This window comes from Peromyscus maniculatus, chromosome 14 (genome assembly GCF_049852395.1).
Source record: "Peromyscus maniculatus bairdii isolate BWxNUB_F1_BW_parent chromosome 14, HU_Pman_BW_mat_3.1, whole genome shotgun sequence".
In the NCBI taxonomy this organism is placed as follows: domain Eukaryota; kingdom Metazoa; phylum Chordata; class Mammalia; order Rodentia; family Cricetidae; genus Peromyscus; species Peromyscus maniculatus.
Window position 1 is genome coordinate 49,746,456 of NC_134865.1, and position 18,373 is coordinate 49,764,828.

An 18,373-nucleotide genomic window follows, 5' to 3' on the forward strand; every position below is an offset into this window, starting at 1 on the left:
GTGTGTGTGTGTGTGTGTGTGTGTGTGTGTGTGTGTGTGTGTGTGTGTGTGTGTTTACTGTATGACAACATATAGGATTCAGTTCTCTTTTTCTGCTGTGAGTCTGGTCATCAGGCTTAGTGACAAGTGCCCTCACTTAACTTAAGTGTCACACCAGCTCCTCTGTGCCCCTTGTTTCTTGATGGAAACGTGGTTTTGTTTGTAGCATTCAGAATTCTGGGAATGGCTGAGCACATAAGTTACAGCCTTTCCTTTCCACTGCCGTGAGTTTTGTCAGAACGTTGGCTGGGAGTGCTGACGTGCTGCTGGAGTGGCATGTCACTCCTCCACCATGGTCTCAGCATTTGCAACATGGTCCGAGTATAGGAAAGTTAGAGATGATTTTTAATTTAGCTGCTTAATTTCACATTGATTTAGTGCTATTTCCAAAGTAATTCTTTTTCTCTGCCATCTCCCTAAATATGCACATCAAATTTTTATTGAATTTTTTTATTGGATACTATCCATAAGGCTTGATTCTTTATTTAAGTAAGAAATCTGCTGAACCAGCTTTGGCTAATTGTGTCATCTTTCAATACCTGTGACGAAAGTGGGGGAGTTCTTATGTATACTTCTTCTATCTCTATCTTCTTTGTTTCACTGGCAGAATCCCAAGGACTGCAGCAAAGCCAGGAAGCTGGTGTGTAACATCAACAAAGGCTGTGGCTATGGCTGTCAACTTCATCATGTGGTTTACTGCTTCATGATTGCGTATGGCACCCAGCGAACACTCATCTTGGAATCTCAGAATTGGCGCTATGCCACTGGGGGATGGGAGACTGTATTTAGACCTGTAAGTGAGACATGCACAGACAGGTCTGGCCTCTCCACTGGACACTGGTCAGGTAAGGAGCTTGTACACCAGGACAGATCACTGGTAAGGTCAGATTAGCAGATTTCTAGGGACAGTTGTAGAGGCTATAATCACCTTTTCTCTTGATTCATAAATGCTATGCATAATGCATAGAAAATTTAGAGCAGTATTTTATTTTTAAAGGATTGTATACCCATGTGTGGTGGCACATACCTACAATTCCAGTGCTTGGAAATATGAGATGGGAGAATTATGAGTTCAAGGCCAGTCTGGGCTACATGGCAAAAATCTGTATCTAAAATAAATAAATGAAAATTATTTAATAGTTTATTTCACTTTGATGTTCATTTTTATCTTGACTTAGTGATTTCACTCTTGTTTTTTCCGAGGAGTACAATTTAATATTTTAATAAGGATGGTGTAACTCATTTGTAAGGTGATGTTATTGAATTTATTTTACTCTTCATAATAAGTCAACCTAAGAATCTCAAACATTAGCATGCCTGGAAGACTTGTTAAAATGATGGGTTCTGATGCAAGCTGTCAGGAGTGGGGCCCAAGAATTTTCATTTCTGAGAAAATTTTTATATCTTGAGACCAAGGTTTGAGAATCATTGAGATAGACTGCTGGTAACTGTCTTTATTTTACAGTTGAGGACAGTGAAAAATTATTTGCTTATATAATTTTAATTTTGATCACAAAACATTTGGTGGTGGATAGGTTGAACTATGGCTTCTTCCAGGCCTTCCCAAGTGATTAAAAAAATAATAAAAAGATAACAGATTTTTCCCTTCTCATCAATAAAGTAGTATTAAAAGGACTAGATTATAGACAGAAGGTATTTAGTGGTATTTCGGTGCTCTTTTTCTACAATCAAGACTTTAAGTTAGGCTACCATTATTAAAAATCCCGGCTTTGCCATCTTGTAATCTTGGGTAAGTCATAGAACCCAAGATGTAGTTTATTTACCAGTAAAATGAGAGAATAACTTACCCCACTGAATTGTTTTTAACACTAAATAAGTCATATATTGAAATGCACCTACTTTGGAACTTCATGTAAAAGCTGAAGTAATTGCAAACTACTATTATTTGCTTTTTTAAAAAAAGTAAATGTAAGAGTGCCTGTAATGTGGCAGGTATTTATCGTAAAAGCTGAGTGTTGCCAGACATGGTGGTCATGCCTTGAATCCCAGCACTCATGAGGTGGAAGAAGGTGGATTTCTGAGTTTGATGCTAGCTTAGTCTGCATAGTAAACTCAGGCCAGCCAAGGTTGCACAGTGAGACTGTACCTTAAAGGGGGCGGCGGGGAGACAATGCACTGTTTTTGAACTCACATCTTTTGGGACATCAAACTTATTTCAAAGCTGAGATGCTGAGAGGTTTCCATAGCATCATTCATCTTGTGGCTGAGCAACACTTTCTCACAAGCTACAGCACTAGATGTAGTTTAATGGTATAATGGTCATTACACTATTGGCTGAATGAGTGATTAATTTTCCATTATCTTTTGGGTCTAACACTTAACTCTTCACATAGAAGTGTCATGAAATTTAATTGGGTAATTTCTTTAAAATACTTTAGAGTTTTATGTAAAAGATTCCATATAGAGTAATAGTAACACATTGTTTATAAAAATTATTAATGATATATATAAGATATATATGTATTTTAGAGACACTAAAACATTTCAGAGAAGTAGAGGAGACAGCATAAATTCTAATAAGCTCCTTGATATTAATCCCTTGGTTTTAAAAATATCTGTTGTTGTGACTTATACCAAGAATCCTGGATATTTTCTCCCTTTGGCTCCACTTCTGTGAAATTGTTATTGTTCAGAGACATTTTACATGATGTGCCTATGGCTGGAATTTAATGATTGCTATTTGTATGCATCATTAGTGCAGGAATTAGTGAGCATATCTGATCATTTCAAGCTTCATCCTACCTTGTAGGTTGACTTCTGTTTCCCTTGCATTATTTTATAGTTATAAGCCCCTATCCTGGCCTGGGAAGATCCTGGACTGGGAAGATGGTTTATCGTGTAAGAGCACTTGCCGTGCAAGCATGAGGATCTGAGTTCAAATCCAAGAACCCACATAGAAAGCTGGGCATGGCTGTGCACATCTGTAACCCTAGTGCTATAGTGGAGGGGGCAGATAGCAGGAACAGGAGGATCACTGGGACCTGAGGCCACTAGCCTAGCCCCGTGATCAGTGGGAGACCCTGCCTTAAAGGAATAAGGTGAAGAGAACACCCAACATTTTCCTCTGGCCTTCTTGCACATGAGCACTTGCACCCATTCACTCATGTGTTTGTACACCACACATGTACCCCCACATACACACACCTTTTATAATAAGGAAGATAGATAGTATAGAGTATGCATCTAACTAAAAATCATCAAAACCCTTCTATCACCTGCACGCATCATGTATATTCTTAATAGTGGTGTTGTGTTCTCAAGTGGTGAGGAATAAAGAATTAATTTTCCTTACTACTAGACAGCACCTAAAGTAACTACATATATAGTAGACCCTCAGATTCGTCCACACAGATCTCAGGAATTTTGCCTTTTTATTTAATGCTTTGAAATAACTCCCGACAATTACTGATTTTTTTTAACTATAGTATCTGTTTTATGCTATGTATGATAACTAGCTTCCAAAAATTTTTGTAGTTGGCATAAATACCCTTGAATAAATGATATAGTGATATAAATTCTAATAATTTAAACAATCTGCGATTTCTTTTTTTCCTTTAAAATTTCCTTATTTTATATTTTTTAACAAAAAATTACTGGGATTATCGTTTAAATTAGTTTGTCTCTATGTCTTATTCCTATTGCCATAGTGAGTTGAACTGAGGTATTAACTTAATACATTGAATTGGAAACATATTTGTAAGTGAAAATAATAAGTAGCAAGAAAGAGTTTTATGCCTTAGCAGTTTAAGTACAAATGTACGTAGATGGCTATTTTTTATATTTGCTCATATAAACTGTATGGTTATGTTTCCTCTCTGCCTCATTTCCAAAAGGGTTTTGAACAAAGATATTTTATTTGCCATCCTGTGGTTTATATGGGGGCACTCTCAAAATAAAAGTACTTGCTTTGTAGCCGGCACCCATGCTTGAGTAGTCCTTGCATGAAGAAGACAGTCACAGTCTCCTTGTCATGGGCAAGGCTGAACGAAGAAGTGAAATCTGCTGTGTACTGTTGTAGTATTGATAAGTTCAGAGTCCTCTATAACACAACGTTACAAATAGGTCCTTTTGGAAGAAATGATTTTATTCTTAGACCTAAAATATGAGTGAGTAGGAGGCAGTCAGGTAGGGAACACCTGAGATTTTTAGCTGTTTATTTTCTCTTGAAGGCTCAAAATGTGGCAGCCAGATGTGCATCTTCCTGGGTTGTTTGTCCAGAACTTGACCAGAGCACTTTAGATTTTTTTATTTCCCATTTTTGTGTATGAGGTTTTGTATGTATGTGTACCATGTGCATGCCTGATGTCTACAGAAGTCAGAAGAGGGCGTTAGATCCCCTGGAACTAGAGCTGGGATGGTTCTGAGCCATTGTGTCAATGCTGGGAGCTGAGTCTGGGTCCTCTGCAAGAGCAGTAAGTGCTGCTAACCACTGCTGTTTGCAAGCCACCAGAGCATTTTACATGAAATAAAATACCACCCCTCCCTTCCAAACTTCAGAACTTTACGTGAACCACTTACCAAGTTGTAATGCTTTTTTTTTTTAAATGAAAAGTCTATTGTTAAGAATGAATCTTCTTAGCAATATATTTGCCCTGAAAGTTTCCAGCAGAATGAGTCCAGGGATAAAGAGAGGAGTGGCTTAAGAAGGACTATATAATTAGTATCAACATCACTGTAGCCTGAAAGCAGTCTCATTAATAAAGGGTTTCTGAAAAATCTCTTCAAGTCTATTTAGAACCCATCCAAGGTTGTTTTAGTTAATAAAGTCCAGGTGTTCTAACTTCCTATGAGCTGTCTGCATAACTTTTTCAGAAATATTAGTGTTCTTGTAAAGATTTAACATGCTTTGTATGTTAGATGTGTTCCTTAAATGTGTGGTATAAATTGTTACAAACCAAGTCATGTTTTAAATATGCAGGTGTACTGTGTAAATACATTGAATATTGGGAAAAATTAGAGTTGAGTCTTCCACTTCTTCCTAATGATGTTTCTTGTAATTCAATTAAAATTTTACCTAAGAATCCTTAAACTTAATGCAGTTTGTAGTTTATATAGAAATTACAGATAGCAATACTATAAGTCAAATTGATTTTTCTCAAAAATAACAATATTATCAGTTAGTGTTCAAAATTTTGGTGTACAACTTCATTTTTAAATACAGTTGCCAAAAATTCTATATAGGCGTCAATAGTGGCATATTTATGTTTGTGGTTTTAGTACAAATTTATTACCACTATAAACAAGGAAGTCCGGTGCTTATCCAGTTTTTAAAAATGAAATGTCTGTACATGTTATAGAATATGAAAAGGCTAGGATAAAAAGAACAAAACGTAGCCACTGTTGTTCAGGAACTTGCCGTTGACTATATAAGACAGATATATGTAAATACTTTTAACTGATAGCATATATTCAGTGGCTAAGGAGAAATTTCTATGAGTCATCAGAGTAACTTTCTGGCTTAAGGGGTGAGAGACTTCCCTGGAAGCATAGACTAAAGTCTTTACAGAATGAGGAAAAGTTATCATCTATAAGGACAAATCAGTGCCATCGATTTTAGGCCAAAAGTTAGTTATGTGACTTTGGGTAGTGTAGTAATTTGATAAAAATGGCCTTCATAGGCTCATACGTTTGAATATTTGGTTCCTGGTTGGTGGAACTGTTTGGGAAGGATTAGGAGGTAAGGCCTTGTTGGAGGAGCTGTGTCACTGGGGGTGTGCCTTGAGAGTTCAAAAGCCCCCTGCAGTCCTAGTCTCTGCTTGGCTGCCACTGTGCTTCCTACCTTCGTGATCATGTGCTAGTGCTCTAAAACTGTAAGCAAGTCCCCAATTAAATGTTTTTATTTATGGGTTTCTCTGGTCCTGTTGTCTCTTCACAGCAATAGAACAGTAACTAAGATTGGTAGTACCTGTACCATCCTTGTTCTACACATTTTACGAAGTTGTTGTAGTGATTTACCATGGAAACCATATTTGGCAATTCTTCAGACATTCTAAATTACTCTTATGCTATGATTACCACTTTAGTTTCTTAGGAACAAAATAACAATACTTGTGTAATCAAATGTTAGGATTTCAGCAAGGCTTCTTTTGAAAAGGATTAGCAAACAACATTAATAAAATTCAGAACTAGTTGATGGATATTTTAAAGAAAATCATTTGGAAATAAAAAGAGGAAATTATATACTTCCCTGGCAAGAGAAATACCACCATTACAAAAGTGGTTTTGGCAGGGCAAGGCTCATCCATTGCACTCTGATGTCCTGACCCCTGTGATATCCCCATATGTGGGAAACTCGACTGACTCAGATGAGGAAAATTATAAAAACAAAGTGAAAATGAAGATAAGCATTGTCTTTACTCATCCCCAAAGAAAACAATCTTTGACTCTTTAGGTTCTCTAATCCCACATGAGGATCCTTCTCCACAACTGTAGAGTGTTCCATCTACATCCCTGGGAAATGTCTAACAATTAAGACCTAGATTGTGTTAACAACTTGATATGTACACTTTTAAGTAACATGATGTTTTTATTTCAGAGAAATGTTACTGTTTTATAGCCCACCATGAATCTTAGAGTCACCTGTTATTAGTGAATAAAAAAGTGGAGTTTAGGTCATCCTACTCCTGTATTTTATTGTACAGGTATTAGCTTGTACATTGCCACTGTGATGGACATTTACGTGTCAAGCCTTTGCTATTATAAACAATGATTAATAGTTATCTTCAGGCATGACTTCTTGTGCATATAATTAATACGTTAGTTTTCCTAGGCTAGTGCTTATTAAATTTGTTCACATCATATAAAATATATTTTATTACCCATATTTTCACTTTAGTGGGGCTGCCATATGGCAGAGCCACGGATCTTTATGGCACTATGTTACATATAAAATCTTACGCTCTGAAAATTAGGTTGACAAACTATAGTCCTTAGACCTAACACGGCCCCCTGCTTGTCTTTTAAAATAAAGTTTTATTACAGCACATTGCCCATTTGTTAAGACTACCTGTGGCTGCTTTCACACTACTGTGGTGGAATAGAATAGGTAAGAGACCTTGTGGCCTTCTATATGAGTCAGGGTCCTCTAGAGAGAAAGAATCAAAAGATGTTTGTGGGTTTAGAAAACATACTCTGTGGCTCCTGGGTTTCTGGTAAGGAGCAAATAAGGTAATGTGCATGAGGATATCTGAAAATATTTCAGAATATGCCCTTATTTATAATAGCATTCCACTAGAACTAATTTACATGGTATTTTTATGGTATTAATTCATTATGATTTTTGTTTTCACATATCTGTATTGGTTTAAATAGTCCTAATATTAAAAACCTGTCTTAAGATTTCTTACTTCTAATATTTCCAGCAAAGCTGCAAATGATTAAGCTGAAAATATTAATTTAGATGTTTTTTATTAACTAAATAAGATATTTTTCTTAAAAAATTCAGTTATGCTGGGCGGTGGTGGCGCACGCCTTTAATCCCAGCACTCGGGAGGCAGAGGCAGGCGGATCTCTGTGAGTTCGAGGCCAGCCTGGGCTACCAAGTGAGTCCCAGGAAAGGCGCAAAGCTACACAGAGAAACCCTGTCTCGAAAAACCAAAAAAAAAAAAAAAAAAATTCAGTTATATGAGTCTCTTTGAGAGTCTTCAACTTATTTAATGTTTGTTTCCAAATAACTTTAATGCACCCAGCAACAGAGTTCATGAGCATTTATAGAACTGCAAATTATTCAGCACTAACAGGTGTGATTGTAGCTCAGTGCCTAGTGTACACAGCCCTTAGGGCCCATCCCCAACATTTTAAAGACAACCAAACAATTCTACAACATAGACGCCAATAGTGACTCTGGGGTGAGCTGGGCAGAAGGACCTAGGTCACATGTTCTTGGCTGGTCTGGGCAACATGGATGGACCTTGGGGGAAGGAGAGGAGGAAAGGAAATCAATTTAATTTATAGTTTAAAACTTTTCATCAAGTTTTAGGTCTAGATGTCTTTACCAGTAAACTAAACATTTAGGGAAGATTCAATACCAGTCCAAAAGTAGAACACTTACTTTCCAAATCATTATATAAGGCCAGGGTCACCCTTACAACCAGATTGGGTTTCCTACAAGAGAGAGGCCGCCTGATGAACAGATTGATGGCTGGCTCCTTTGGGATGCATGCAGTGTGGGGCACAGATTAGACATCCTGGGGGAGGCTTAGAGGTTATATGAGACACCAGACATGTTGCACTTAAGGTCATTTGATTTTCCTCTACCTTTACCTAACCTGTTAAGTTCCCTGGCTTTTCCTTCCAGCTGAGTATTTGAAAGGCTGAAGCAGGACAACTGTGAATTCAAGGCCTACTTAGGCAATCTAGCAAACCCCATACCCCCAAAATATGGGTATCTCCAATTCTGTAAATATTTACTGATGTCTAGATGCTGCTCAGCTTATGTACTATAGAGGTTCGTACAGCAGTAACTAGATCTCGTGAGCCTTGCTAACTAGACTGCCAAGAACTTTGCTTACTCCATCCCACTTAATGCCAACAATAACCTGTACTGCTCACATTTCATGTAAATAAGTGACTTGCCAGAGGTGCTGCAGCTGCTAAGATACAGAAGCCCAGTACACCTTTAAACTTGATCTTTAATGAACCAAAAATCAGCACGTGATCATTTTTGGAAGTCTCCGCCTGCTACATTTTTAAAGGGTTGATTTAAAGGGCAGCAACAGGGACGTACACAGCCTATAGGCATTAAATATTGGCTGCATGTCCCTTTGCAGAACAAACAGTTAATGATTGAACTTCCTATACTCAGAAAAGTCCCAGTCTACATAGGAAATAAACTCAAACATTTAAAAAGTCTATCTCATGAGTCACATGTGGTCTGTGGTGGTGTAAAGTCATAAACAAGACTCAAAAGGGTGGGGGAAAGTATACCCATTCTAGCCAGGAAAGTCAGAAATGGCACGTTTAAACTGCATTTGTTAAAATGGCAAGAAATGTTAGGCGGGGTGGAATCTTACTCACTTGGAGTGCTTGACAGATAATGATAAAATGGCCAGGTGCCTGTCTCATCTTGTTTAGAGAGGGTTCCAAAATATCAAAACTGGGAATTATTTTTTTCTTCAGCCTCTAATTTGCTGAATTACATAGAAGAGAGATTTAAACCATCTGCTTCTCAGTTTAGCCTTTAGTCAGATGTGACTGAAAACTCAGTTTTGATAGCTAATTATATTGCATTTCTCAAGTAAAACAAAAAACTCTGATAGAAGATACTTGGATTTAATTAATTTTTTATTTAAAATTTTTTCATGCAGTATATTTTGATCATATTCTTTCCCTTCCTCTCCCTACCCAACTCCATATTCTTGCTCTCTCATATATTTCATACATTATATTCTGATATTCTTTCTCCTCTTCCTACCTATACAACTCCATATTCTCTATCTATCTATCTATCTATCTATCTATCTATCTATCTATCTATCTAAAAAAAAAGGAAGAAAAAGAAAACCAAAACAAGCATTTAAAAAAATTAGTAAAATTAAAAAATATAATAATAACAAAACAAGAGCTTGCACACACAAAACCATGGAATCCATTTTGTGTTGACCAACTCTTCCTGTGCATAGGGCCTTCTCTGGGATGTGTTCGGCATACTCAGTGACACTTCATTAAAGAAAAGTGATTTCCCTTTCCCAGCAGGTATCAGTCTCAAATAGCTTCTGGGTTAGGGTGGGACTTTGTTTCTCATTTCTCCTTCTCAGTGCTAAGACTTCATCTGGCGTGAACCTGCGTAGGTTTTATGTGTGCTGTCACAGTCTCTGTGAGTTCATGCATTTCAGTCTTATTTTGTCAGGATGATGCTGTTTCCTTAGAGTCATCCACTGCCTCTGGCTCTTTATAATCTTTCCACCTCTTCTTTGGCATAGATGTCTGAGCCTTGAGGAGAGGGATTTGATAAAAACATTGCATGTAGGGCTAAGTGCCCCAAAGTCTCTCACACTCTGCATATTGTTCAGTTGCGAGTCTCGGTTAATTTCCATCTACTTCAAGAAGCTTCTCTGGTAAGAGTTGAGCAAATGCACTGATGTATGAGTATAGCATTATGTCATCAGGAGTCATTTTATTGCTATCCTTCTTTAGTAGAATACTAGTAGTAGATACTCCCCAAGGTTCATGACCTATCTAGTCTAAGATTCTTGGCCACTTGAGTAGTGTCATGGTTGGTTTCCAGCTCATGGAATGTGTCTTAAATTCAATTTTCAAAAAGTGGGTAGTTATTCCTATAACGTTTGTACCACTATTGTACCAATCTGGATGCAAGTATTTTTAGCTGTACATGTGTGAAAACGATGGTTCTTTCATTCAATAAAACTTGAATTTTGTTTTCATTCTTAACTGCCATTTACACTATTGTAATTTTTTTATTAAGTTCTTATTTATGGTTATACTGCTTACAGTTTTATATAATACATGTGCAGTAATTGTGGCAAACACTGCAATCTTGCTTCTGAAAGATACTGCCAAAATAGTCAAGTTAATATAGCACTGCTTGTTGGGGATTATTTTTTAACTAAATTGAGGAAATGACATAGGCTTAGCATTTTAATTACTCAAGCCCTGGCTATAAGCATTGCCTAAGGTATAATGAATATAAACTCAAAAAATTTGTACTTCCTAAAATATCGAGTATTATATTCCTTTAGAAGGAGATGGAGGTATAGGACTGTGGCAGAGTGGATGCCTGTTTGACATATGCAAGGCCCTAGTTCAATCCCTAGCACACACGTAAACCAGTTAAATTACTAGATACCATTATCTTATGCAGTTTAGAATATGACGGTTAATAGTTAATTGTCTGTATTTTGAAGTATTATTTTGTTCTCAAGGCAATGAAAGAAGAAATTACCCTGGGTTGATTGGAAAATACTCCAAACATCAAAAATAAAAGTAGACAGGACATAAAGATTACCTAATCTTGTAGTTTATGCAGACTGGCATATATTGTCTGAGTCATAAATGTTATGTCTATGTTTATAACATTTTTAAAAGCCTGGTAATAGCTGTAAGCTATTTCATTTTCTGAATATCATTAATATTAATACATAATCATTGAACTAATTAATGTGTATGTGAGCAGATCACTCTTCCCTGTTCTCCTGGGGTTATATATTTTAAATTAAATGTTTCTCATTTAGTGAAATCTATTCTTTGAACATTTTTTCCTTAGCTTGAAAAGAATATGCATTAGTGGTAAATTGCAATTTTTGTTTCTCTGTTTTATGTTGGGGCAGATACTTTGTTTAGCATTAATTCAAATGTATATATGATAGCATTTCAGTAGTGTTTCACAAAAGACAAATGCTATAGTGATTATAATGTGCCCATAACTACTTACCAGCACTTATTCCTCTGTTTTAGTAGCCAAATTATATGTGTAGTGTTATAAAAACAGTAGTAGCCACAGACCCATATAAAAACATCCATAAATGAATACATTTGCCTAAGCATTGTTTTTAAAGAGCTTGTTCTGTTCTGTGTTGTTGAAATGAAGTCCCCCTGGGTCTTAAGGGCATGCTGAGATGATTAAAGAAATGAGCGAACAGAATCGTCCTAGGAATATTTATTTGAATGCAGCCTTTTTGAGTTGTGACTGAAGTCCACCCTGCAACCTTTATCAAGTCATGTCCTTTCACAAACACACTAGACGAAGAAATAGTTTCACAGAGCTGTATTTTGATAGAATTGTCTGCTGTTGAGAGCAAATTCTCATTTTAAAGATGGTGGGTTTTAGTTTTACTAAAATATAGTGTGTTGTTCCCAAGTTCTATGTTATTTAGTTCAACTTAAGGTAATCGATTATTATTTTATATTAAGGGTCACAAGTAAGACACAGAAAGATGACGGTTCAGTCTGCAGACCATTGCTTTCCCCCTCATCCCTCCGTTCTGTCGTTCAGCTTCTACAGAAGGAGTAAGTAGAAGGGAACAACTCAGGCAGTTTTTCTTGTCAGTTCTCAGGCTCTTGTCAGGAGAATTATGAGACAACATATTTTCTCCGTCTGCTGCAGAGCATCCCAATTAAATTAAGAGATTTGGACAGTTTTCTCTGTCAATACCAAGTGGAAGAATTTGCTTTTTCTCTGGTGTCATTACATAGAACACTGAGAACAATATGACCAGATCTCTTCCAAATTCATTAAAAGTGATATAATTGTATATAATTTAAACTGAATAAATATTCAAAAAGTTGTTTTTCCTTATTTTTTCTGGTTCATTTCTGTGCCATCATTACTTAACACCAGGATACCAAACTGATGAGTGGAGGCCACACACTGCTATGTGGACAGAAGCACCTAGAAAATAGAGCCTTTGAGGTTCTGTTAAAGGTGCTAAGCAGCTGTAAACCAGTAATAGTGCCCACTTTGGGCAAATGGCTTTATTTAGCATCTCAAGTTGTTAAATGCTGTTTGTCCTTGAATGAAAAGGAGGACGTGACCACTCCTAGGTATGGTTGAGGAAAAGAGTTTTATTGTAGATAAGAGGGAGAATGTGGCAGAGGCATCTGGGGTCCAGACTGACCCCAGCCATGAGAGAAGGGGAAGCGGGAGAGAGGAAGTGAAGAGAGAAGGGAGCACGTAACCAGGAGAGGAGCTGAGGACCAGGAGGGCGCATGGCTGAGTGCCAGGTTTGTACAGTAAAGAGCAGCTGTGGGGAAGGAAGTGAAGCCCAGCCTCTGGACTGGAGTGGTTTAGCATAGGGGTGAAAACGTGCTTGCAGGAGCCGCAGGTGCCATGTGAGCCTTGCCCCAGCATTCTCTGGGACCTGACACTTGGTGTCTGGTTTTCTTCATTTCAAATACATTCTTGTTTAAAACAAAGTTCGCTTGTGAAATTCAAACTCTAGCCTGATACCTGTTCTTGATCTATCTTTTAAAAATAGGCTCAATATGAGTGTAATACAGGAATAACAACAAACACATTATTATAATGGAGCTAGGTTGGGCCATACCAAATTTATTCATTCTATTTGACCACACTGCTTTTAAATACAAACATAAAATAAAAAGCAATAGATGTTTATTGCCAAAAACCCAGAAAGTACAGAAAATACAAAATAAAACAATAAAAATACTAAATATATTTGTATTCCTTTAATCATTTTAAAGAGTAGCCATTTATTTATAGAGTAGCCATCTATAAAAACTGAACGGAAAGTAAAGATCACACATACACACACACACACACACACACACACACACACACACACACACACCCATACCCTGGGTATCTTGCATAGCCAACTTTTCCCTACTGTAAGTATTTGCACTGCTGTAGTACATTTGTTGAGATCAGAGAACCAGCTGGGCATGGTGGCCTGTGCCTTTAATCCCAACACTCAGGAGCAGAGGCTGGTAGATCTCTTGAGTTCAAGCCCAACATGGTCTACAGAGTTCCATGAGAGCCAGGACTGCACAGAGAAACCCTGTCAAATATCAAAGAACTGAAACATATTTATATTAGGATTCATGGTTTCTGTTGTATAGTTCTGGCTTTTGTCAACTGTATGATCACATGCTTCCACTGTTTGAAGAGACCATTCACTGCCCTAAAAGTACCATGCCGTGTACCTTCATCCTCCTCTTCCTCTCAAGTCTTGTCAACAACTGTCCTAGTTAGCTTCAGCTGTCAATGTGACCCAGCTTAGAGTCACCTGAGGAGAGAATCTCAACTGAGGAATTTTCTAGATCAGATTGGCCTGTGGCCATGTCTGTGAGGGACTGTTGCTGTGGGATGTTCTGTATGGCAAATGTGTTGCTCTGATTGGTCAATAAATAAAACACTGATTGGCCAGTGGCTAGGCAGGAAGTATAGGAAGGACTAACAGAGAGGAGAAATAAAAAAACAGGAAGGCAGAAGGAGCCAGCCGCCAGGACAAGCAGCATGTGAAGATGCCGGTAAGCCACAAGCCACGTGGCAAGGTATAGATTCATAGAAATAGATTAATTTAAGCTATAAGAACAGTTAGCAAGAAGCCTACCACGGCCATACAGTTTGTAAGCAATATAAGTCTCTGTGTTTACTTGGTTGGGTCTGAGCGGCTGTGGGATTGGCAGGTGACAAAGATTTGTCCTGACTGTGGGCAAGGCAGGAAAACTCTAGCTACAGACTGTCTTGATTATTATTGATGTGGGATAGCTCAGCCATATTGATTGATGTGGGCGGCACTATCCCTGTGCAGGTGATTGGGTTTTATAAATAAAAGCTAACTAAGCATGAGCTTCAACAAGCCAGAGATGGTGGTAGCAAGCAGCATCACCCCTATGGTTCCTGCCTTCACTTCCTGTCATAACTTCTCTCAGTGATAGACTGTAACCTGTGAGGTGAAGTAAACTCTTTCCTCCCCTAAACTTTTTTTAAGTGCTTTATCACAGCAACAGAGGAAGCTAGAACAACCACCAGTTTGTTTTATAATCTCCATAATTTTCCTTTTCCTAGAATGCCATATAGTTGGTCTATACATTACATGCTCCTTTGTGCCTACTCACCTTTTTGTTTTAGAGTTCCTGCACATCTCTTATTGACTTGACAGTTTCTTTTTATTTCTAAGTTGCATTATATTGTATTCTAATTGTTTATCCAGTTATCTATTGAAGAACAGTTTAGTTGCTTCCAATTGTTCACAATTCTGACTAAAGTAAGTATAAATATTTGTGTGCAGAATTTACGTAGGCATCATTTTTACCTCATTTGGGTAGGTACTCAGAAATAAGATTGTATATGGTAAGACTATATTGAGCTTTGGTTGTCTTTGTCTATATGAAGTACTATAACAAAATACTACAAACTGGGCGATATAACCAAGAGGCAATTCTAGAAGCTGGAAGGTCTAAAATTAAGATGCCAGCAGTTTTTTTTTTTCTTGATGATGATCCTTTTCCCAGCTTGGTGTTACTTTCTTATTACCTTGTTTGCTTATGGAGAATGGGAGTGCTGATATCTTCCTCTTACAAAATCAGTAACCCTATTGTGGGGCCTGTATTAATGAGGGCTCTCTAAAGGAGTAGATTCAATAGTGAGTGAGGAGAGAGAGAGTAATACAATGGGATTTATTAGATAGGCTTCTCTGATAGGAGCTGGGTGATCTAATGATGGTAGCTTGTACTTTGAAGAGACAGTGAACTTGCAAACTGCTTGATTTAGGAAGCTGGATATTTCAGCAACCCCAATCTAGGGTTGAAGGTCTGGAAACTCCCTGGAAAAATCATTAAAAGACCCATAAAACTGGAGTTTGATGATAGCAGCTTGTGCACGCTGATCTGGACTGCCAGCCTATTGAAATGTTTGCTCACATTCAGGGAAAATCTTTTTCCCCCAGTCCCACCCCAGTCACTGTCCATCATGTCATTCCTCTCACCCCTACTTATGCAAAGATGTCTTTCACCAGTCCTAGAACTCTTTTAATCCAGTCAAGTTGACAACCAGGACTAGCCCATTCTTCATGAAGTTGACTCACAATGGTATCTCTTTATGCCATGCTTAATTTCTAAATAAAGACAAGAATAAAGTCATAATTCCATCTTACATGTCATGACTATCCTTCATATAGCCAGAAATGCTCCAATTCTTTCCCCAGGAATAGATGACAAAAATCCTTTGAGGAATACTTAATCTTTTAAATACGCTAATTTAGATTGAACAGCATTTAATATTGATACTAATCTATGTTATACGGTGAATGAAACTGAAAAGGAATCAAGGATATCTGCTCTCTCCGTCCATCTGTGCATCCATTCATCCATCCATCCATCCATCCATCCATCCATCCATCCATCCATCCATCATCTATCTATATGCCAGACATTCTTAGTGAAATAACAAACACAATAATTATAGCACTCATTTCTATAATGCATCACATGACCGTAACTGGTACTTATAACTACATTCTATACACCATTTTATGTTCCCTCCACCTTCAGGAAGTACCTCCATAGAGTCTTAGTTATATGCTTGGGGAAATGACCCATGTGTTCATTATAGAAGGTTCTGAGACACTTATCATCCTGCCTAGATTAAGTTGTAGTTTCTCATTGACTTTAATTGCAGGGCATGATAATACTAAGGGACACCCTATGGGATCTTGTGTACTGTTCAGATAGACCCTTCCTTACCTCCATTGTAGAATAGTCATACAGTTTCTACTAGTAGTGTAATCAAGTGTGGTAACACTGTAACTTTTCTTATCTTGATGTGAGAAGCCCAAAGTGGCCAGGGAGAAGTCCTATCTCTCATTTCAACATAATTGTTGTACTTTCTGGTAGGAGCTCTAACTAGGAAAGAAAGAATTCAAGAACCAGTCAACCAAAATAGAGTTATAGCATTTATCACCAGACCTAGCTATGTTATTTTTTTTCTTTCTTTCATTCTTTTTTTTTTTTTCCGGAGCTGAGGACCAAACCCAGGGCCTTGCGCTTGCTAGCAAGCACTCTACCATTGAGCTAAATCCCCAACCCCTATTTTTATTTTTTAATATATACTGCATGGAGGTTTCAGATCTTTACAGGTTTATAGTTTGGTGTCAGTCATTAATTTTAGAAAATCGTCAGGATTATAATTTCAAATATTCTCTTCTTTTGTGTTTCTACTACATGTAATTCACTTTTTGTAATTATTCCATAGTTCTTGAACAGGTTACACTGACCTTAAGTTCATAGTCTTCTGTCAAGCTCCCAAATGCTGGGGTCATGGGCATGTGCTACCATGCCTCGCTTATTTCTTGAAATCCTATTGCTTTCTTTTCATTCTTTCCATTCAGTTTTGTAAGTAGATTGTCCTATTTTAAGCTTACTGATTTTTTACTGGGTCACGTCTAATCCTATCTGATCTGATGAGGCCATTCAGAGTCTCTGCCATTTCAGTTACAATGCTTTTGTTTGCTAACATTTCATTTTTATTTTTTCAGTTTTTATCTCCATCTATGCTACTCATCTGCTTCTGCATGTTGTCCATTTTTCCATTTAAAGTTCTTAAGATATTAATCATAGTTATTTTTAAATTTCTAAACTGATTTCTCCAAAAACCTCCATGTCTAAGTTAGGTTCTGATGGTTTCTTTGTCTCTCAGACTGTGTTGTTTTAATCCTTTAGCATGGGATTTTGCTGAAAGACAGGTGTCATGGAGCTGGATAAAGAGAAACTGAAGGAAATGGACTTCTAGATTCACGTTTTTTGTTTATTTGACTGGAAGTCAAGCCATGTTCACTATGGACTCTGCTGTGGACTCAGATGCAGAAGTTCTTAGAGCCTCCTTTAAGGGACAGTTCTTTTAGCTCTAGTTCTTGTTACTATTCCTCAGTCCTGCTGATGTGATCGTATGGGGAGGAAGGACACTACAGAAATGCTTAGACTCTTCTGAGCCTTAGCTTGATCTTTCATTTTCCTCACGTAGGTGAGTCTTGATAAAACTCTAGTAGGCAGACGCTGTTCAAGAGTTCAGAGGACTATTAAGTACAAATTGGGTCATTATAATTCATGAAAAATTTCTGGAACTGAACAAAGTACAGTATGTTTTATTATGATGATATAATGATCACAAATAGTAATAAAAGGAATAGGAAATAAGTTTTAAAAGAAATGCTTCATTTATTTTTATATTTTATGTTATGATATATAGAAATATTCAAAGAAAGATTCTTCTAAGTGAATTTCATTATAAACTTCAAGTTAAAACCCAATGTGAAACTCAAAATTCTGAATGCAGATAATGTTTTAGCAAAAACATGTGCAGAGTCATTTCTTCTGGCTCTGTGCTTCATGTAAAAATTAATCATAGCATCTGATACTATTTAGTAATTAAACTATATTTTCTATAGTGTTTACTAGTCTGAATTTTTTTCCAGGAAATTGTGTTCATCTCCCTAGGAAGTATACAGTGACATGACAAAATTGACAGAAACAAGAATAGTGTTTCTCTTCTTGCTATGTGCTATGGGCATATGTAGGTAGCATGTGTTCATGAAATGCTTGATGGATTTGAGGCAGGATTCCTATTTTCTGAAGTAGTATGTGAGTGATGAGAAGGCTAGCGATATCTAGGTAGCTTTGTAAATACTGTATGCACTTTCCTAAGTATTCAAGGTGTTGAACTGTTATCTACAACCGGTAAAGGTATAAAGGCAGAACCTGAGTAGTATTGACTGTTTTACATCTTAAAAATTGGAAAACTGGTGACATCACAAACCTCAAAATTTACACATAACTCTGAAATGGTTATGCTGATGGTAGACTCACTTATAACCAAATGATAATTTCCTACATCAGA

The 18,373-nt window shown here is 37.2% G+C and overlaps 1 protein-coding gene across 8 annotated transcripts in view; it reads left to right on the top strand.

Moving 5' to 3' along the window:
* The window catches only part of Fut8 (fucosyltransferase 8), a 227,073-nt gene that overhangs the window by 175,988 nt on the left and 32,712 nt on the right, over window positions 1-18,373 (top strand). For all 8 annotated transcript variants that reach the window (XM_015991973.3, XM_076550917.1, XM_006973134.4 and 5 more), the window contains one exon: window positions 647-884. In XM_015991973.3, the coding sequence (XP_015847459.1) occupies window positions 647-884 (238 nt within the window). The remainder of the gene's footprint in view (window positions 1-646; window positions 885-18,373) is intronic.